Below are 22,199 nucleotides of genomic sequence, written 5' to 3' on the forward strand. Positions count from 1 at the left end.
CTCTGACACTACAAAGGAGGAGACTCTTTCCGTTACCTCATTAGCATGCTGGGTCCGCCATGCACTGCCTGGGTGTGAAGTCCAGGCATGCTGCTCGTTTTCCCAGCAAATTCCTCCAACCAGAGAGGCTTCGAGTTCAAACAGATGAGCTACGCTTTTAGAAGGCAGGGCTGGGGACGGCTCGGCGGAAAGCGTTTTCATTGAACTTCACTGCATGAAAAACTACCCACTGTGGGAAAAGCATCTTTTTCTGAAGCATCATCCAGCACAGATATGCCCTGTTCCAGCGTACTTAACGCAGAAAGGGTTACAAAAGAGGAGAGGAGGCGCGATCCAGCTACATGACTGGAAAAAGTTCTAGAAACCTGAAAAGAAACCTTTTCTCCTGAGCAGCTCTCTGTGTGATCTCCAGCATTACACTCAGGAAAGCTAAAGACTGCAATGAACACCTTTCATCAGGGCAGGGATTCTGTGATTGCAGCGTCTGAAGTCACAGATGAGCTCAGAAGGCATAACCCGACTGCGAGCTTCCAGTGACCTACACCCATAATTGTAACATCGCTGATTGGCAGGAAACGTCTGGATTTTTTTTTGCTGACACCACATTAAAAAAAACAGGTCCCAATCTGAAAGCAGCGCATGTTAACCAGAAAACAGAGGGCTGTGCTCGCTCTAGGCTAACCTTCTCTAATACCATCATTATCCTTTATTGACTGGGTTAAAACCTGCCAGTTACGCCCTAATACTCTGGCACAGATTTTTGAAAATAAACCTTTTTTATGTGTATTGCTCAGGAAGGACCATAACAATACTGCATTTACACCCTGCATTCCGTCAAAAAAGAAATGCAAGGGGATTTTGCAACTTTTTTTAAAAAAAAGATCCCCCTTCTTTTTTGCTTGACAAGCCTGTCGAAGAAACCTCCAGCCCAGAGTTCAATCTAATTAGTGTGGTTTGTTAATTAAATGAACGTGGCACTAACGAGGTAACCTGCTGTTCCTTGATAATGTTAATTACCCTAAAGGGAAAACCTCTCAACACGGCCATTTAAACTGTCAGCCCACATTCTCCCGTTTATTATTGATGATTATAAAAACTCAGGAATTTTCCCCCTTCTCTTCTTCTCTTCTCCAGTTGGCACACAATAGAGCGCCTGAAACTGGAGACATCAGAATTATAAAAAAACTCACTAGAGCTACACTGCTTTTTTTCTCCATGCACACTCCAGTGCATTAAGAACACGATGACTGACGAAACTACACTCTGAACGACGAGGTGGGTTGACATAAAAAATGTGAGGATGTCAATGCCGGATTTCTGCCGTATCCTCTTAAAAAATGTAATGTTTGATTCACCCCTTTTCCATCAAACTACACAGGGATTGAGCTCTGTTCTCTTCAAGCTGTCTTTTTGACTCAACCAGGGTACAGGTACAGGTGGAAAGAAGGTAGCCCTGCTCAAGTCTTTTATTATTAATGAATCCTGAACACATATGTTGGGCTGGAATAACACAGTGCCAGTATTATTAGTATATGCCAGTAGTATTAGTATTAGTATTTTTTATTATTCCTCACACAGAACACAACAGGCTACCAACAGACATTATCTGGGAAGGATTTAAAAAGTTTTGCAAACTTGAAAGGGATTTTCAGACATGAAAAGTACTAGACACAAGATGCAGAAAAAAAACTATAAAAAAGCAGATACAATACTCTGATGAAAGAAAAAGACAAATTGAGCCCATAACCAAAAAGAGCTCATCATAAAAGTAATTTAATCCATGAATTAAAATGATTGCAAATACAGCTGATGTGTTTCATCCAATAAGAACTTAATAATACTGTGAAGACCTTTCAGGTTTCTGTGATCCTCTACTTCAGTCTATTTTTTTTTGTTTTCTCACTACAGTGAAACTATAATCATTAACCTGCTGATAAACATCAGTGTATAGCTCTCCTTGCAAGCAGAGAATTGGAGAAAAGGGACTTTTGTGCCTAGTCACATTCCTTGAATAGGTCTGCCCCTGGTGCCTTGATGAGTTCTAATATGTTTGTGCAAATTATTTTTCTCAAGGAAGTGGTGCTTATTTGCAGAAGCATTTAACGTGTTCTTCCAGCGCAGCCATTGGACTCCGAGTAGCCAGCAACAGCGATGCCCTTTTTTCATGTCTTTTTTTGGGCTTGTGAAATTTTACACTTACTGGCTAGTGCTCAGGCTCTTCCCTGTTTTAAAACAGGGAGTTGCGTGTGGGCAGCAGTTCAGAAGTTGATGGATTGTGTGCGCTTGTGTGTCATGCACATGGGTTTCCCAGCCAGGCTACTTTTCAAACAGGTCTGTGGAGAGTCCCTTGACTCGGAGCAGGGGGTGGGGTCCTCACCAAAAAAATGAGGAATCCAGCTCTCCAGTAAACCTCAGGCCTGATGGAGAATTGTGTGGCTTTAAGAGGCTGTGGGGCCTTCAGTACACAAAGAAGTACATTCACGTCTCCATTACCTCTCAACACGGTCGGAGATGGAAACTAGTTTTGACAGACTGAGGGCAGCCCTTAAAATTAAATGGGCAAAGTTGTAGAATTTTCTAAAATTAAATTAAGGCAGTACCCATAATGGAGCAATATATAAAACCTATCCTTCGAGGGTTTAAGGACAAATTTTCAGTAACCGGAATTGTAGCTGTGAAGCAACGAAAGAAACTACAATTGTCTTGGTGGTAGAGTGAAACTGAAATGCACTCATTCATTTCCTGTGTATTTTTTCTATCCTGCAGTGCTTCATCACTACATAAGACTACAGCCGAAAAAATATCTAAACAACTGTTCTTACGTTTTTAGTCATGAATGAAAACATTTTTAAAAAGACAAGGTATACCTTTAATCAGTTCAGAAAGAGGCTGACTTTTGTTTTTTCTAAGATACGAGTACGCAGTGTTTGCTGCCACAGAAATTAAAGGGTTTTAATGAAGGGAGGGCAGGAACTATGCTTGACACCAGACAGCAGAAGACTAGCTCAACAAGCTGATAAAGATAACCGAAATCAAAGAGTCTGTGTTTCGGAGAGAAGACACTGTCTTGTTGAATCAGACAAGAGGGCTCTTTGGGATGGGAGCTGCTTGGACAACATTGCCGATCTCACCTGCACAGGCGGCTGTTTCGCCTCGTTGCTGCTGGGAGAATTCAGTCCAGTTGCCTGCTGGAGAAGAAACTGCCGTGCCGCTTGAAGGGCCTGGAAAGAAAGGAAAAGGGAAGAAAATGGAGACCATGAGTAGGACTTCCCAGTTAAAGAATCAGGAATGGCACTTAATTGGGAAAGGTCCGAATTCCTTAAAATCTTTCTTGGACCAATCCTTTTACAGCATGTTGCCAAAAACCACAACCATTACAGCATTATAGCACAAGGGGACTACAGTGAATAGGCACCTCCTGCCTGTCTCTTTTGAGCCCCAAACCCCACCCCACTCCGGTCTTCCCCCCACAAACTCACAAGCAAAACAGTGAACCAAGTGGAACCATCCACATTTTTCCAAAATAAGCAGTTTTTGAATGACAACATCCTAAATCAATCTCATGAATATTGCAGGTTGCTAAATATTATGAAAGAGCCCCTTACCTCCTCAGCTACCAGGCTTTAACTTCCCATGCATACTGTACAACTAACAAAGGGATACTTTTTCAAAATTATAAATCCGGACTACTGTGAATGTTTGAAATAAAAACATTTTGAAAACTTTGTTGACCGGGCATTCCAGGCTCCTGTTTTTGTTTAACATACTTCAGTCCAAGCGCAGGGCCTTGGCCCAGCAGAAAAAACATGCTTTTCGTAACAAAACACAAGACCTAATAAATCAATGTGAACTGTGAGGTGGTTTATAAAAACTCCACCAGGACACACATTTGCTTCCTGAACTATGAGAAGCAGCAAGTTATCAAGTTACAATGTAAATATTGATTATGAGAAGAAGCCCCTTAGAAAACTGACATTAAAGCCAACAAAGAAAAAAACTGCACCACAAATATTGCAAAACAACACTTTGACAATGGCTGTTAGTGGTTTTAGCCTTTGGAAAAAACAAACTGGATTAAGAAGGCTTGTTCAAGCCACCCATGTTTTGAGAGCACAATATAAATTATTGATTCATGTCCTCATATGCCTGCTTAGAAACATTAATAAAGGCAACTGTCCACTGCAATGAATCCTCTTCTGCTTGTAAATACCACACAACAAGGTGCAAGTGAGTTATTCTTAAAAAACGAAACATAAGGTGCTAAACATTTCAACCAACAAAGGGCCAATGGGTTTCAACTAGCCACAAGGATGTGAAAGCAGCCCTAGCATAAAATCACAGATAAAACTTTCATAAAAAACAGATTTGAAACAATGTTTCTTACAAGGATTCAAACCAGTTTAGAATTGTTAGGGTCCCCAGCTCGAAGAGCTCGAGGCCCCTTAACAAATGATGCGGTGACACTGTAAAAGCCCACCTCCTGCTCTTTCAAAAGGGAAACTGGGGCGTATGCAGTGAAATTCCTTGCCGAAATGATGAAAACCAGCTGAAACACTTGCTGCTTTTGCTGAGCGCATTAAAAAAGTCCACCACCAACCTGCATGTCCACCACCCCCCAACCCCCTCACCCTCTCTCTTCCTCTCGCTGCCATACAAGTCCAAAACCAGTTGTGGAATACATAACTTAAACCGACCACAATCGCCTCCAGCCAAACTCCGAGACCCATCTCACCATATGGTGTGAATTACTGGCGTACTCCGCGCAGCGTGCATCAGCCATGTCTGTTAGCAATAAGGGACAATTCTGTATAAATTACAGCACTGATTACTGCTTTATTAAAATCCCTTTTATGGGCAAAATAAATACTACTATTAATGCGACGGAACACCTTTTATTTAAATTGCACTAAATAACTTCAAACACTGCAGGTATGACGATCATTCTAATATAGACATCATGAATAAGGAACAAACCAAGAGAAAAAAAAATCTACCTTAAAAAGCGCAGTTCTAACCACTAGTGAGGGGTGAGTTTATGGAAAGCTATTTCCCCACTGCTTTAGGGATAACTGAAGGTTCAGCTTTAAACTATGGCTACTTTCTGTGGCACACCAGTATGTAGGTTACGCAGAGGTAATCTTAGAGGACCTCTGGCCTTGTTTCCTGGAGAATTAAATGGTTTGGGGTGCCTACCCAGTGTCAGTGGAGCAGAACAGAACTCAACCATGAACCCTTAAACCACACAGGTTCTCTAACAGATCAGAACTTCTACAACTGGGACAACACGTGCTGCCACAGTACCTCAGCACATTCATGGTAAACAGGCATGTGCACAGTCAGTTTATAACCTATATGTCTCCACAAAGTTCCAATCAAGGCAAATAACTAAAGGGAACATGTCATTCACTCGCCATCTCCCAATTTACCCCTTAAGGAAAATTAGCATCATATGGTCACCCCGTGGTGGTATTTATTAGAGTGTGCTGCACCTTTAAAGAAATCATCATGAATGCTGTAGCCAGCGCTGAACAACGGGGCCATTGTGCTGGTGTGTTAGACAGGTTTTATTACAGAGCGGAGCAGGCAGGGAGAAAGGGGAAGGGAGGTCGAGGAGGTCAGAGCCCAGCTTGGCGGCCGGCGCGCAGTGTGTGAGTTCTCCGCACTTGTCATCAGTGTGTCTGTAAATCAACACTCCTGACATTGCCTTTAATAACAGTGCATTTTTTAATTCATAAGGTTGGAAAGCTGGGGGTGGAGGGGGGGTTGCTCCTTCTCTGCATTGAGGTTTCAAAGCTTGTGTTAGAAAAATGGCTGACGTACAGTTTTTCTTCGAGAAGGCTGGCGCAGGGGAAAGCGTAGGTGGGGGAATGAAGGAAGGAATGAGTTTCAGTACAAGATCCATTAAGAAAAAAGGGTAAATTTATCTTCTCATGCCCAGCACAGAACAGTAGCAACATCTAAGAACCGTTCTTGGTGAAAATGTGTGTGGGGCTGCTTTTTAAGAAACCTGTTGACAGCACAATAACCTCAGAGGTTCTCCTTTGACTCCTTCATTCATAGATCCAACTGCAATCATAAGCCCAGGAGAATGATTCTTTAGAATTTGTGTTATAAACCTACTATAGACCAGGGACACAGTGGATTTATTAGGCACCGCAGCTCTAATGGTGGCTGATTATGAAGCAATGAAAAGGCATTTTTAGCTGGAGGGGTGGTGTTGAGGTTGCAGCCTGGTCCAGCTCAGAACAGCAGACAGGTGGGCACCATATGCTGTAATGGCAAATCTGCACTGACAGGGGACTACTGTGGATACTGAAAACCGTAGTTTCCCCCCCAGAAAAATAAAACTGACAATGGACTGTGGGCCGTCTTTGAAGAAACTCTGGAGGAAAGAGGTCAAAGGGAGTCTGGTTACAGAGATTGGTCGCCCCCACACTTCTGCTATATTGACACCAACTGTCTGTGGGGATGGAAAAAAGCAACATATGGCTACAGATCTGGTTCAACAACAAAGATACAGAAGGGTGGGGGAGTTGGCGGGGGTGCATACGGAAAACAGGTTGCAGATTTCAAGAGACTCCAAGCCCTCGGCATGGAACTCTCGTATCAGAACAGATCCCTCCAGTTTTCCCACACATGAACTCATGAACTAAACCACACAAGTCCAAAGGCCCCACAGACACCATTCTTGTTTGGCCATCACAGCAGGCTGAGAGAGAGCTACTGCCGCAGCTCGGGTCAGGGAAGAGCACTCTGAAGTTCTCCATCTGGGCTTCTGTGGAATTTGACCTGATGTGACCTTCTCAGTGCCTCTGGGGATCACTTTAGAGTGGTCACAGATCTCCACCCATAACATGGCAAAAAATATCTGGGATCACACTGGAAAAAGCCACCTGCTAGAGACACTGCTAGAGACACAGACTCGATTCTTGGTAATTTATAATTTCCTTTAATATAAGACACCAAGGGATTGCTGCTGTGGCCTGGCATTTGGATACAGTGTAGTTTTTTAGTTTTCCTTCTTTTTACATTTCTTCAAAATAAAACAAATCCTAATCTTTCGATGTCTGTCATTATAACACATGAATATTTTACTTGAAAGCACTTTAAAAGCTGTTACGTGAAAAAAAACTACATACAATAAAGGTAGTTCTGTACAACTTTGATTCACAAAGGTGGCAAACACATATTGCCATAATAATAGCCTGTTTATCAAGACCTGTGCTGCCTTTATAAGTTAAAGAGGAAAAGCTATGGATTTTCTCTTTGATCCATTCATTTATCTCCTGGACCACAAACACAAACATATGGATTTCTGTCAAGTGCTCACTAATAAAATATACACTCTGAAAAGGGAAAAATGGTTCTGATTTATTCATGGGGGAAAAAATCAGGACAATAAAAGCAGGCAGGGCTACTCTGGTCAGGCATCAGTAACACTGCCATTTCTTAGATACAAAGGTCAATTGAAAATGTCAGCAACCTCTGAAGGAACCCATCCCCGAACACTTGATTTCTGCACTCCACCAAGGACCTCTGCTCTCTCAAGAGGACTGGCTGGACACCAGTCACTTTGTGGCCTGGTCATACCATCATTATGGACAGGACCATGCTGCGAAGACGTTGAGGTAATGGGGGCTGGGGTGACTCCATCTATGGAGCTCTGTCTTTATGATGCTTTAGCAATGACAGTCCCTGTTCTTTTTTCCACCCACTGTCTTGTCTTTCTGTCTTTCCAAAGACAAGGAGGAACAAAGCTTCTTGCTACACTTCAGTGATCTGCAGAACTATCCCTGTATATGTTGTTTCAGGAGTGCAAGAGAAAAACTTTTAACTGGTGGTACTGAACCTTGAAGAAAAAGAGCAACATTACAGGAGACTTAGTTTTTGTTTTATGAAGTTCAATATATGATCCCTCAGGCCTAGGGATTTAAACCTGTGTACCTGTAACAGATATTTTTCCTAAAAAATATTCTAAATAATAGAATGGTTTTTGGTTTACCTACATACAGTTACTAACTTGACAGGAGAAATACAAAAGCATACATCCAAAATGTCAGTCATCTGGGGGATTTGGCACAACAGCACCTAGATTTACAAGAAATCCAGCCCAAGGCATCAAAGAGCTACCTGATACCCCCCTTGTCAAAAAGAAACTTTGTAATCACCTTATGCGACACCTTCAGAGTAACATCAGAGTAACAACAGCTTTTATAAATAAGGCAAACTGAAGTCACATTTAGCACAGTGGATGTTTCATTTTTTCAAATTTGAATTTATTTTGCTATGTATCTTTTTTATTTTGTGTTACATCACTACTCTGAACAATGATTCTGGAGGAACTCAAATGACTTTCACGCAAAGAACAAGGCTGTAAAAAACTTAAATAATTGCACTATAAGGTGCTGATATTCTTTGGCTAAGATGTAGGACTTTACTGTATCCAAGCCTGGATTTTGGGAAGCCATAATACAGTAGAGCTATTATTAACACTGATGGAACCGATACTTTTAACATACAGGACACTACACCTAGGGGAGAACTTTTACAATAGTTGGCTCTGCTCTTCAGAACCTCCATGTACAGCAAAGAGACAGATGAACTAGTGACATTTTCAGAATAGAAGAACCACTGGAAGTTTTTTTGATCAACTGTTTTCTAAACTGATATAGAAACAGACATCGGGGGTGCATGCTATGATAAAGAAAACTTGAGTTCTAATTGTTTCTTTTTGTAACAATAGCAAGGGAGATTCTGTTTTAATTAATCTCATTGTGCTAGGCCTCTAAGCAGCAGACAGGCAGGGGCTGTTGGTTTTCACTCAGGATTTTTGGAAGGACTTTGGTTCGCAGTCTCTGGCAACGTGGCTGTTCATCACAGCTTCATCTCCTGGTCTTATTAGCATCACATTCCCATAGAATGAAGGCCAATTTCACGGTGGGTTTGAAATAAACTCCACTTTTGACCAGATTTATATTTTTGCTGTGCCAGAGCTGTTTCCAATTTAGCTCTTCCTTCCCTGTTTCTTAGGCCCACTCCAGACTTTTATATATTTTTCAAATTATTCTTCCTTGAATTAAAAAAAGACTAACAAGCTTTGCGTTTTGACTTTGCCAACAGCCCCCAACACACACACACACAAAAAAATATTTCATAATTTTAATGTAATGTTTCCGCAATATAAAAGTCTACAGTGGAGCTCAAAAGTATAAAACGCTGAAGCAGGCCACTCTGGAATCACTTTTAGCCAATAAAATTGGAAAAAGGGAGCTGTCCTTGCCAAAGTAATAAAAAATAAAAAAAACTTCAAAATATGCTGTAATGTTTGAAAAACTATGACCATTTTACTTCTTACATCCCACTTTTTCACAAAAGGGACCTGTTTCAAACTTGCCACAAGCCCTTACAGTGCCTCTTTCCAGATGTACATTGTTAACCATGAAACAAAAACAAACCTTTGAAAAAAAACACTCTCAGGGAAAAACAGCAAAACGCAGCAAACACCTTCCTGAAATTGTTTCGGAAAACCTGACAAATTAGTACAGGCCTGTACACTCAACATTATCAACATATTTAGAATATGTAAAAAATCTGACGGAGATTAATGTTTAAAATGAATTGCTTATAAATCTGGGGACTTCTTTTATTCCCCAAAGGCTATGACACCAATTTATGTTTAAAAAAGAGGCCTTGAGAAAACCCTGCTTTAATACAGGGCAACTACAAGTCTTACGATGTTTGGAGGCTGGCTGTCACACTGAACTGCAGGGACAGATCTGGTCTACCGGGGGAGACAAACTGACAGCTGTGCACTTGGGGCTTCTGTACCTCCTTGCTGATGCTCAGGGAGACACAATCGCACTGCAGTATTGAGGCACACAAGATGCACCACAGAGAAAATGGATGAAAAAGTAAAGAAACATCAGTTCTGGACTCATTCTTCAAGTGATGGTAACAAGCAGCTACATATTTCAGAGTTGTTTAACTGTTTCTGTCTTTATCTTGATTTCCTGAAGAAATCTAGATTTTCTAGAAACAAACCAGGCGTATTCAGAAGAACTTTCAGCTACCAGGTAGTGCAAGAAGAAACACAAAGGGGGCCTATGGTCTGTGCCCCACCACAGTTAAACATTTTTCTTTTCTACACTGTTAGCCATTAAAGAGCAACAAGGAGATTTAATTTTAAAATTACCAACTGCTAATAATTTTTGTCACACTAAATTTTTTAATCGCCAACACCAATCATAGCTTTTCCATTCCTACCAGCAGGACAGCCAGCACGTCCTCCAAAGCCTTCAGGCCTTCAGCTGGTTTTCACACTCCAAGGCCCACAGAGCCCACAGTGGAGGCCGCACCTGCTTGGATGAGTGATATAGCTTTCTCTGGCAACACTGTATGCCCAGAGACACCGACCAAGTCCACCCCCTGGCTACAAGGAATCCTGGCCACACGGGGGTGTTATTTCATAAAATGGCTGGTATGGGGCAGCCTCTTAGGCCTGATTTCCACCCTGTACTACATTGTATTGCAGGCAGGGAAGGCCCAGTGTTAAAACTGCGAGGCTGCCACAAGCAACTCATGCTCCACTTCCAATGATGTTTGTGTGGGTGGCAAACTTCATAGTTTTCCGACCCTGTGGTTATTAACAGCGCACTAAGGTGTACTTTTCCATCTTAATTTCACTTGTGCTTAACTTGGAAATTGGAAATTTAACTGAAGTGGTCAAATGCTCCCCCATTATCACTCTGTCTCTCACGCTTTTTTAATAAGAGCTGTGAACTGAAATTTAAAGCTAGTGCAACATTACTAATATGAATTAACAGAAGTGGTTGTTAGGCCAGTGATATAAAATTTCAATATTTCCATTTTTTCTTTCTTTCTGGAGTTAAAAAAAGTTACAATTTAAAATTTGAAAAGGACCTCTTATTCAATGTGGACTAATAAGAAACAATTGGCTTTGCCAGAAAATTGGATAAATTCCACTCTTAAAGCCAATTTTCCTAAGCCACAGTCATAAACAACTGGGCTGTTTTTCTGTCACCTGCTCTTTATTCTTAGAATTGAACCACTGACAGAGCTGGGCAGGTTTTCTTCTTCATGAAAGAAAGAACATAACAGCAAAATTACATTTTTGGGAAAAGAATGCAAATGTTGTTTTGGGAGTCTGTAGGACAGACCTCTTCTACCTTTTTTCTATAGCACCTTTAACAGTCAGTTTTGACTCACAATTTCAGAAAAATGTCTCGCGGAAGCAAAGACCCCTCTCCAACCATAGCATGCCCTTGGGGGGCTGGAAGACATCACCCACCACATCACATTTTTAATAGTTCACTATTGCTCCGAGAAGAATCTGATTTGTAAAAAAAAATATTAAAAAATAAATCTCATCTCTTCGAACTCTTGTCAAGGATTTGACAAGAGAACCTTTGGCGATGTGGCAAGAGAAGCTCTTGGTGATTGTTCAAGCGCTTGTTGATCTCTGATTGAAGGTCTTTCCCTCCCGTCAGGCTGGGACTCTGAGAAAAGGGAAACTGTATCCGTGTGTCCTTCAAACCATTCCCAATGGGAATCATGTCCCACTAGCCCTGTAGAGCTGTAGTGCAAGAATACGCCCACATCACCCTCACCCTGTGAGCAAACAGGAAGCGTCTTGTTTGATTTCATATAGAACCTGACAGAAAGCACAGGTTGAGAATCTGCATTGGGGCTGATCTGCTCTCTGCTCAGTAATTAACCAGCTGACTCAGCTCTCTGGGGAAAAGGAAAAGGGGTCCATGTCTGGCATTAAAACTAGCATAGTCATGTACTTTCAGCCTGCTCTGTATACTTTAGGTTAAGATGACATACTGAGACACTACAGGGTATGTTAGCAGAAGTCAGGGAAAACATTTCTTATACTCAAGCAAAGAAAAATACCCAGAAAAGAAAACCCCACCACTCAAGAAGTTCTAAAAATCTGCTAAAACAAAACAAGTTTACCAATGATGAACACTGGAAATTAAAACCTGTAGAAAAAAGCTCTAAAACTGTAACACTAGATGGGGACGTGAAAGCCGAGAATAAATGCCATTTTCAGTTAGGTAATGAATGAAAAAACTGAGGGGTATGCTGGATGCAGTGGGGATTAATTTTGTTCAAGAGCTTAGGCGCAGCTTTCAAAAGACATGCGATCTTTCTAAACCTAACCCCCGTTGATATTTTAGTCCAATACTGAATTCACTCTATAAATCACATTTCAGGTTACAGACAATATCACTCATCCTTACCAGCATGCTGTTTATGCTGTTCTTCACCACTGGCAAAGTAAAAGTTGACATAAAAGTGAACATATGGCACTAAACCCTTTCTTCAATAATAATAAAAATGATAAATAATAATTATAAATATAAATAATAAAACATGCAAGCAGTTGCTGCCAAAAATATAGTTTAAACAGAAGAAACCATTGGAACACTTTATATGAATCACTTGAAAATGCATGTGTCTTTTCCCTGTTGTTTTAAAGCTCAATGTTTTTTGTTTGTGGTTCAAAGAGCTCACACCTGGCTGCGGCTTAAAGGAAGTTAAGATGAACACATTGAGAAAAAAAGTCAGGACACAAGTCTGAGGTGGGTATTGTTAAAACTGTTCTGAAGTTGCCAAGTCTGGAGGGATTTGAAAGGGCTTTTATTTTAATTAGATGAGTATAAAATCTAACAGGAAGAAATATGACTTAAACAGCCATCCTCTATGCACACCCTATTGCAACACCTGACATGAAATAGTTTTCTTAAGGAGGTATCGCTCTCACCGACTGCAAATGTTTGTTACTGTACCCCTTCACCACTGAAATTTCAACACTCCTTCTGGACGCAGGGGGACCATCGGGAATTTTCAAACTTAAGAAAACCAACAAGGTAAAGTTTGCCAAAGGCCTTTGTGGTGGACACGCTCTTTTCTTTCCAAATGTTGGGGCGACAATGCATTTAAAGCAGCACAAGTTCACAGGACAGGAGACAGGACTGCAGTCATCTTCTATCTTAAGATATCATCTATGGTACCTAAGAAGGATCAAACTAAGCTTCTCATTATTTCAGTTTCATAATTTAAAAAACACACAAAAAAATCACATTTCATTCTCTGTTCCCCTAACGTTTCTCTTGGTTGACTTTAATCTCCTTTTAAGAAGCCAAAACACAAAGAGAATGTGCAGGCAAGCTAATTAGCAACACTTAAAAGGGAATCTGGTTCCATTGTTAGGAGCCTCTCACCCTCCCCGGTTTCCAGGACAACAACTTTGAGTGTGGCAAGGCACATATTTGAATATTTTGGTGGTGTGTTTTGAAGCAGTGAATGAAGTGTCCCAAGACAATGCTAAGGGAAACCAAGAGGGTCCTCTGGCACAAGTAGTGCACGGGCCATGGTGACAAACACAGTGCCTGCTGGCTTTAATGCCTAGTCAAAAGTAGTTTCAATCTTGGGCCTGCTCTTTGCAGCAGAATCTGACCAAAGCTTTTATGTCATCTCCTTTCCTGTCTTTTTTTTTCCTTCACAAGAGCTGAGGCAGCTAAAACACATGTCAATTAGTGTCAATTATGGCATCCAGTTCCTTCTGTGGACAGCGTCCAATAGGAAATGAGCTCAGTCTACGACCACGAGACCCCTTTCTCTCTTGCAGGCCCACAAAGTCCATCAGCTGTAAATGAGTTACTCTTCTTCCTGCTGCCCAGGGTGAGGACTTTTTTTAATGATTACAGAGAGCACTACCAGGTCACTGCTTCTATCCCTGCACAGTGAAATTATATCTTTCGGAAAAGTCATCACACCTTTTTTTATGACTATGTCTGTCATTAAAAGAAATGCAGGCCAATAAATTACGAAACTGTCCATCTATTTAAAACTATTTAGTGTTTCTGCAAGCTGGCTGCTTGCTGATCGAAAGCTTTTAGAAAAGTACCTTCTCAGTGTTATGAGGCCCGAACTGCGGAGGCCATGAGGAGTGTTTTCGTCTTTGCCCTTGAAGGAGTCTCTGGACTTTAACAGGCAGGCTATGCTGTCTAACAAACATGTCCTTGTACCCTCTGACCACATAGAGGAGCCACCACATGTACACTGGATACTGGGGGCAGCACTGAAATCTTCCAACAGCCTTCTTCCACAACTACTATTCACTCTCAGTAAAGGACCTTCAACCTTCCCGATGTCACATCTGTTAGCAAGCCTCAGACAAGCTCATTAGTAAACACCTTAGTTTAATTGATTTTTTATGTATTTTTTTGCAGTTTAAGACAGTTATCAACTTCTGTATACAACACATGAGTATATGCTTTATCTCCCACCTACTGTGGTGCATACGAGACAAAGATAACTAACGACCAGTAAGCTACAGGCCTGAGCAGCCCTTTGGCCTTATCTTTAGTCCCTGATCATTCGGTGAAGGTAACCACACAGTTTCCCCGAAGTCATGAGCTCAGCATTGTTCTAGCAGAGCTAAATGGCTCAGGGGGCCCAAAATGTCTTGGGAGGGTTATCAGGTGCATCCAAACTAAACTTAAAAGAGAAAGAACGGTTAACATTTCATGTTTATAGGTCTGATGGCTGAAAGTGCTGCTAGTGGCCAGGGGACTAGAGGTTACCCACTGCTGCCATGGAGATGAGAAGAGACTCACCGAGGCCTGTAGCTTACTCAAGAGAATCAGCCCTGAATACTTTTCTATGCCAGTCCCACAGGAATCAACTATCCAGGGAGGGCCTGAAGCCATATTCCAAACAGATAGGAGAGTATACAAACACTGCTGCAGCTAACTTCATTAAGGGGAACCCTGGACTTCAAACAATACAATACATCTCAGACACAGATATACCTTCACTTTGTGATTCCTAGAGCCTTGCGATGAAATGAAAAAAAAAGTACTATTAATGTGACAGACCTTCTAATAGGGTTGGAGCTCAACTGAGGAAGCTACATGATATCATGAACGTAAAAGCTGTGCCTCCCTTAAGGCAGGCTGACAGGAGTTCCCCTTCGGCTACAGACATTCCTGACCCGGAAAGGAAATGGTCTGGTCAGAGGAAGAGGAGGGGAAAGGGGAGGCGAGAATGTCGGCTCAGTTCTGAGTGAAAATATGATTTCAATTAGTGACCCCTTTGTTTCTAAAATGACTGTACACCAAGAAGTGCCGAAAACCAATACCCACATAGCTAGACAATACCCTGGGCTCACTGTTGCTTTCTCAAAGGTTTCCCTTGGAAAAAGCCATAAATTATTTTTATAACCTGCTCATAAATATGACATTCCAACATTCCAGAATTAGGACTTGATGTGTGAAAAAATCATTAAATAAAGAATATGGCGTATCAGAGACCACATGTGAAAAGCATTACGTTTTATGCTGCATTTCTATACAGCACACATATACACATATTAGTGTGTAATATGAAGCTTTACCCTGCTGTTAAGGTGTCTTTCATACACATGAGGACAGTTCACATTAGTCTTGGTTTCCAATATTTGATGTGCTTAAACAAAGCATTCAATAGTTACATCAAGTTTCATCAATACAGTCAGAGCTTTACATTAAAGTACATTAAATTAAATGCAATGTGTTTTCAAATCCGCAGTGACACTTTATACGTTCAGAAATTACACACTGAGATTTAAGTCCCTTGTGAAAGATAAATTTGCTTTTTTTCTGTTTGTGCTCTCCAAGAGTTTTCTTTCTTTTTCATTCCAGAAGTTAAGCTCAGAAGTGCTCAGCAGAAAGAGAACCCAGGCTTTTTCAAGAGGGCTGCAGGAAGTAAGTGCACTGGAGGTCCCTTTGTATCACCACGGTAACAGCTGTGGGAGTTCCTAGATGCTAGGCAACCCCCACCCCACCCCCCCGACCCTGCTTGACCTTTCCCCTCCCGCGACCCCTGTTACAATGTAACTGTGCACAATTAAATCTTGGAATGCTTTTAAGCAATGACACCTTTCAATGGACCGACTGTGTCAGATTTACTGGATGTTACTAATGGTTTCTACATGCTTGGCCCATCACCTTCCCTGTCTAAATGGGATATCATACCCAGGCTGAAACCCAAGTCCCCATCTTTTGTTCGTTAGCTTTAAGCTTTCAGAGGAAAGATGCAGTAATCCCTTTTCAAATGAAATAAAAGTTAACATTAAAAGGAACAGGCCTGCGCTCCTACAATCCCCCCTACCAGCACCAAACAGCGGTGTTACTTCAGCCTCTCGGCAGCTCCCGGGTGAGACAGTGGTCACCGGCAATTGGTCAAATGAGCTTCATTTCACATTAGGACATGATATACCTATTACTGCTCATTGACTGCTTGGTACAAGGCTATTTCACACACTTAATGAGGCCAAAGAGAGGCCAACTATATCCCATCTGCTGACTGTGGAATGCTTTTTGCACCATTTTTAACCCTACTTAACATTTCATATAGCGTCCTGGGCAACCTATTAGGCAGTCTAGACAGTTTTATATATATACAGTTAGAACGTTGCATCCTTTAGATAAAATTGTAAACTAAAGTCTTGACTATTTGATCACTGAACATCCCTGGTAACTTTCTGCATGAGTAGCGGTGTTATCCTAATGTCCTGGCTATAATCCTGTCTGTGCTCCTTAAACTACCTCTTTAATTCAACTAAAGCAATGTTACACTTCTCTACCTGTCATGAGACTGCTGCTACAGAATGACAGCACATCAGTAGTAGATGAATTGGGTCTTCTCCTTCATGTAAAACAATTTATTTTCAAGCAAACCAGCTGTGCAGTATTGAGTCTAAATCAGATATAACTATTTAAGATGCTTTCTTTACAGTAGTAACAAACTGTAACATAATTCTGCCATGATAAGGATGCATTTTCCACACAAGTACATATGCATTAAGAGTACATCACTGATTGCTAAATGACAGATGAAGGAGCTGCCATTTAATGGCCACTAAACACTTAACGGCACACTAAGAATCCCAACATTTTCCCACTAAGGAAGTTCAAGGAAGCAGCCCCATAACTACCTCCATCGTATATAAACTATTATTCCAAGTTATTATTAAGTTATCCCTAGTGCGAATGCATCTGAAAACAAAGTGTTGAGGCAGAATCACCTGAAATAAATTTTCCGTGGACGAATTAGCTACTATCCCCCAAATAGGCTAGATGTGGTGAATAGGCTTCCTCTCATTTGTAACTGTTCTTATATTCTTGACACTGTATAGATTTTAAGTATAAATAACAATTCAGTTGCAAGAAGATATCTTAGCAAGTGGCCAAGGTCCTGTTCTGTGGTGAAAAGACAGCACTTCTCATAGGGAATGAGGCAGTGTTTCAAAACCATGATTTGTCCACCAGTTTCTCTGCATACATAACATATCAATTATTTCAGTCATTGGTGTGAGGAAGGGGACAACCTGCTAACTGGCTGCAAAATGGTGTCTGTTTCCTGGAACCGAAACAGGATGCACCTAAATCCAGTGGCTCAGTGTCCGCTGTAAACCACGTGTAGATTCACCTTGTACCTGTCAAGCACCCACTGGCAGGTCACGCCCTGATATATCTGCAACCTGCCAATGCTCACTGTGATCCACACCCCGTGGCCCTACTCTTTTCAACAACTCTGATACTATCCTTTGAGCTTTTAAAGGCCCGGGAGAACAGAATGTAAAGAGTGAGTGTGTATGCGCATGTGCATGTGTTGGGGAGGCCAGACTGCTGCTTTTTCTCCAAGAAAGGCAGCCCTGGTCAGCAGACAAAGTGAGAAGCTCCAAAGTGAAGGACATAGAGCAAAAAATGAAGGTGGCTGAAACCCTGGCTTTCTGCAGCGAGGGGATAAAATTCTATTAGCGTTCCACTAGTGTGCACTATTAGTTTTTTTTCCTCTCCTTTCTTTTTTTTTGCAACCAAAGGGTTTGCTGGTCTTAGGGGTGTGAAGCAGACGAGAAACATTCCTCATGGGGCCCAGGCGCCCTTTTCTGACACGTCTCAGCGTTACACTTTCTCTCTCTCTCCCTCCCTCCCTCTCAGCTGCGGATTTCTGCGCGGCTTCTGTTTGTTTGGTAAAGACTCCGGCTTTGACGTCTTGAGATGTCTGTGATTTCTCCAGGGCTCCCGAGGGGCTCAGGGAGAAACGGCTTTGTGTTCTGACAACTTGAGTTTGTGAAGAGGAGCTGAATGTTTTTTATGCTTGAGCAATTCTTGGCAGGGTGTTTAACCACTATCGGTATACAACAGCTTCCAGGTGAAAGATCCCGGAGACACAAGAAGAAAAGGAGAGACAATAAACAAAGAACGAAGACTTGGGGGGAAGGGGGTCAAACTGGAAAGAGATGTGGAGGGGTGTCTTTTGAACTCTGCTAGTTTGTATGTTTGAGGAAAACAAAAATCAGTCTGATATTCTGAAGTCTATCTTCAGCACATGCACTGTAAGAAAGGATGTCCATAAAGATTTCTAGCAAATAGCCTTTTTGGGTAAGTCCAAACCAAAGAAGACGACCAGAAAAGTGTTACAACTGTCCAAAACCACCAATTTAAGACAAGATGATTGTCTTTGCACAAGTTTATCGTCAGCAAACTCTGGAGACTCAATAATGTAGAATCCAGATTAGGGTGACCTAAGACTGTAGTCAGCTATGTACATCACAGTGCTGCTTCGGTGACCAAATCTCCAAGCTATGCTGGAACACCGCCTTTTGCCACTCTGCAAGCTATAGGGGTTTAAGCGTAATAAATTACACTTAGTAAATCTTCCCAAGAATGCTTCACAGCCTCCTTAGCTATTTCAATCTATTGTTTGTGAAAGAATCTGGCTTCCTGGGAGGCTTTTGAGAACAATTAAAAGCAGTAAAAATCATAACATGGGGGAAACAGTCCATCAGCTTAACTCATTTGTCAAAAAAATTAAAACTACCAAATCTGTTGTGACATCACAGGATATACTTCCATGTTGACTGGCACAGAACTATGCCATCTTATAAACAGTGCAACTAATTCATTAAAAGAAACATTGTAAAACGACCAAATATTTACATTCATGGATCTATAGCTATTCTTACTAGCACGAAACTATACTGTCTTATCGCTCTGAATCTGCTGAAGGAAGCTTCTAATTTATTATCCCATATTCACCATGCATCTAATTTTTGAAGGCATGCACAGAGGCCTGAAGTGGTCATGGGCCCCTACTTGCACAGCTTTGCAAGCAAAACCCGTCAAAAAACAGGAGACAGCAGTGAGGAGGCCTCTGGCACAGTCTCTCGTTTCACACCAGGGATACACTGTCGCGAAACAAAGCTGGCAGTACAGGCACTCGCAAATCCTGTGACCGCAGTTTACACAGAGGCAGGCACCTGAACTTAAGAAAACAGAGCTGCCAAGTGCACCAAGAACCCCAAAACGTAAAAGGTTTTCATTGATAAAAGGCAAAGTAAAACCAATGTTGACAGTCAATTTTTAACTGCTGCCAGCAGCTTTAAAAATGAAGGGAGGTTCATGCGAGACACCATTCCCTTTCTAAAAACAACAGAAAAAGATGTTCTGTGAGGGAAAACTACAGGAAAGTGCATCTGAAACGGAGTGCAGGAGACATTCCTTTACAGAAGGTGTGGCAGCCTGGACCAAGCTACCCAGATATGATGACAAGACAGATGCCCCTATTTCTTTCAGGAAACAGTTGGATGAGATGACTGGATCTATAATAAAACAGGTTAGGTTGGCCAAATATAATTCTCTCATTTGTACCCATTCTTCTATTCACTTCAAGGTTGTAAGACATTTTAAAATCAAACTGTTCAGGCTAGCAAAAGTTTTACAAATTCTACATCAAAGCACAAGCAAAAGGACAATCTGACTGTGATGCATAAACATTTATTCTAATTTGTTGTCAAATGGACACACGTGCTCCCACATGTGGAGCAGGCTTGTGTTTCTACTCAAAACAAGATACATCTCCTGCAGTTTCCTTCTTCTTTAGGGGAGTCATTCAAAGATCAAGCTTTAGTTTTAGGACTCTTAACCAATTCTAAAAAAATCCCAACTATTAGAAAGATGTAGAAGAAAGAGCAGTTACAACATTCTTCCCTGACTACAGCTTATTATCTTACGGTACATCCCTCAGAGTGAAAGTATGAACATAAATGAACGGGAAATGAAAATGTTAACAAAAACAAACACAAACAAGACCTCTGTTGCTTCAGAGGAGAAACTAACAGCAGTAGTGCACTGCTCTCCTGTGGTAATCACTTCTAAATTACAGCATGCCTTTATGTAGAAGGTACGTCACCTACTGTGTCACCCTGTGAGCAGGATAACCAGGAATACACCATTTCCATGTGTGTACACAAAAGCAACCCCGGCAGCCAAAAAGCCCCTGGGTAATTTCATCCATCATGACATCCCTGCATGACTTTCCAGAACGTTATCTAAGGCACTGTTGTGCTTGTGAGCCACAGAAACGTCACTGAGACAGGGTCCCCAGCGCCTTTAGGGCAGAAATAAGGCAGAGCTATATCTTCTCTCCGCCAGTTCCCCCCAGTCAAAGTGCTAACACGGCACAGAAACGGCCGTGGAGCAGAAATCACAGGTAAGTGAGAGCTAGGCTGCAAAGCCCATCAGGTTATCTTATGCTTTCTGAGCACGGCAAACAGCATTCAATTCCGCGAGCGTCTGTGCTGAATGAACAAGTGTTCTCCTATTTACCGCCGTGTTTCTGATACGCAGTCACTCTCTCATTCTCCGCCGTTCGATCCCCAGGGGTGATATGATGTGTCACAGCGAGATATGCTCCTCCATGGCAGAATCTACTGAAGGGCAGGAACATTTAGGAGTATTACACGGATGATTACTCCCTGGATCAGAAGGCAACAGGCTAATCATCTATTTACAGTATTTATAAAGGAGGAGAAAGACGGATGGACAGAATCAGAGATGCTTTACACGTGATAATTTCCCAGATCAATTATTATATTGGTTAGGTGGACAGCTGCATTCACTTTCATTCATCATGTATGTCTCTCTGGCATTTCTGATTCAATTACAGACTTTGAATTTTTTTATTTTGTTTTTCTTAAGCAGGTAAACAGATTTTTGACACAAAAATATTCAGCCGTGACCATAACAGCAGTACCATGTTCGACATGGCAAATTTACTTGCACTGGGGGACCTGCCAGTTCCTTAATTTAATTAAAGACTTTCAGCCATGTGGCAGCATGCAGGTGTAAAAAACACTGAGTTAACAGAAGGGAAACTTCCTTCCTGATTTATGTAATTTCCTTAATTGCAATTAGCAACCTTCACTTCAATTGACAGAGTATGTTACTTTTGGATTAAAAGGTGATCAAGTATAGTCATCAAGCCTGCTGCCTTTTTTTTTAATCCTTCACTTGGAATGACCATTCCAGAAATCATGCCTGTACCTGCAGTTTGCATATTGAGCCAGAGGGACTGAAATCAACGAAGGTCACCCATTCTTACCGCCTAGCTAGTCAGCTTTAATAGAACAATACAAAGATTGGACCACTATTTTAAAAGGCATGACACATGAATATCAGACAGGCCATGTGGCACAGAAGAAAATCTCTTAAGAACATCCAGACTCATTCTCAGGCAGCACAGAACTGGAAAGTATTGATTGAAAATCCCATTTCACATGTGAATAATCCAAAAAATAATTTATCACTGTAATTCTTAGGTTTTATAAGTATCATTGGATTACTGATTAACTGATTTGGGTAATATCTACATTTCTCATTCAGATTTCAATCATGAACCACACAGAAGAAACTAACTACCCATTCATAATTCTGTCAGCACCAAATGGTTTTAATTTTTTACCAATACAGCCTCTGCATTCGGATCTATGCTGGGCAGCACCCAAACCTGCAAACTCATTTTCATTTTTCATTCTTGCTCTGACCTGGTTAAAGAATACACATGGGCTGCTAAATTAAACGTTATTCCACATGTGACCAAATGTAATTTTATTTCCATCAAACAATGCCAGACAACTTTTAAAACAGACTGCTGCAAAAAATATTCTGAGAGCAATAATGACATTCATCTGACTGTGCCACGGCAGTGACCTAACCCCTCAGGAATTAAGATGGAATTAGTCTAAGATAATTATAAATGTTTTAATGACATTTCCCTGATTTTATATTCCAAAGTTAAAAAAGTCATCAAAAACTAGTTTATCTTGAATGCTACTGTACAAA

General features: G+C 41.3%; 1 protein-coding gene across 11 annotated transcripts in view; it reads right to left on the bottom strand.

Annotated features, from left to right (window-relative positions):
* foxp4 (forkhead box P4) overlaps window positions 1-22,199 on the bottom strand; it is a 136,882-nt gene that overhangs the window by 65,824 nt on the left and 48,859 nt on the right. For all 11 annotated transcript variants that reach the window (XM_088640479.1, XM_088640481.1, XM_088640486.1 and 8 more), the window contains one exon: window positions 3,132-3,221. In XM_088640479.1, the coding sequence (XP_088496605.1) occupies window positions 3,132-3,221 (90 nt within the window). The remainder of the gene's footprint in view (window positions 1-3,131; window positions 3,222-22,199) is intronic.

This window comes from Lepisosteus platostomus, chromosome 7 (assembly GCF_059453375.1).
Source record: "Lepisosteus platostomus isolate fLepPlt1 chromosome 7, fLepPlt1.hap1, whole genome shotgun sequence".
NCBI classification, from domain to species: domain Eukaryota; kingdom Metazoa; phylum Chordata; class Actinopteri; order Semionotiformes; family Lepisosteidae; genus Lepisosteus; species Lepisosteus platostomus.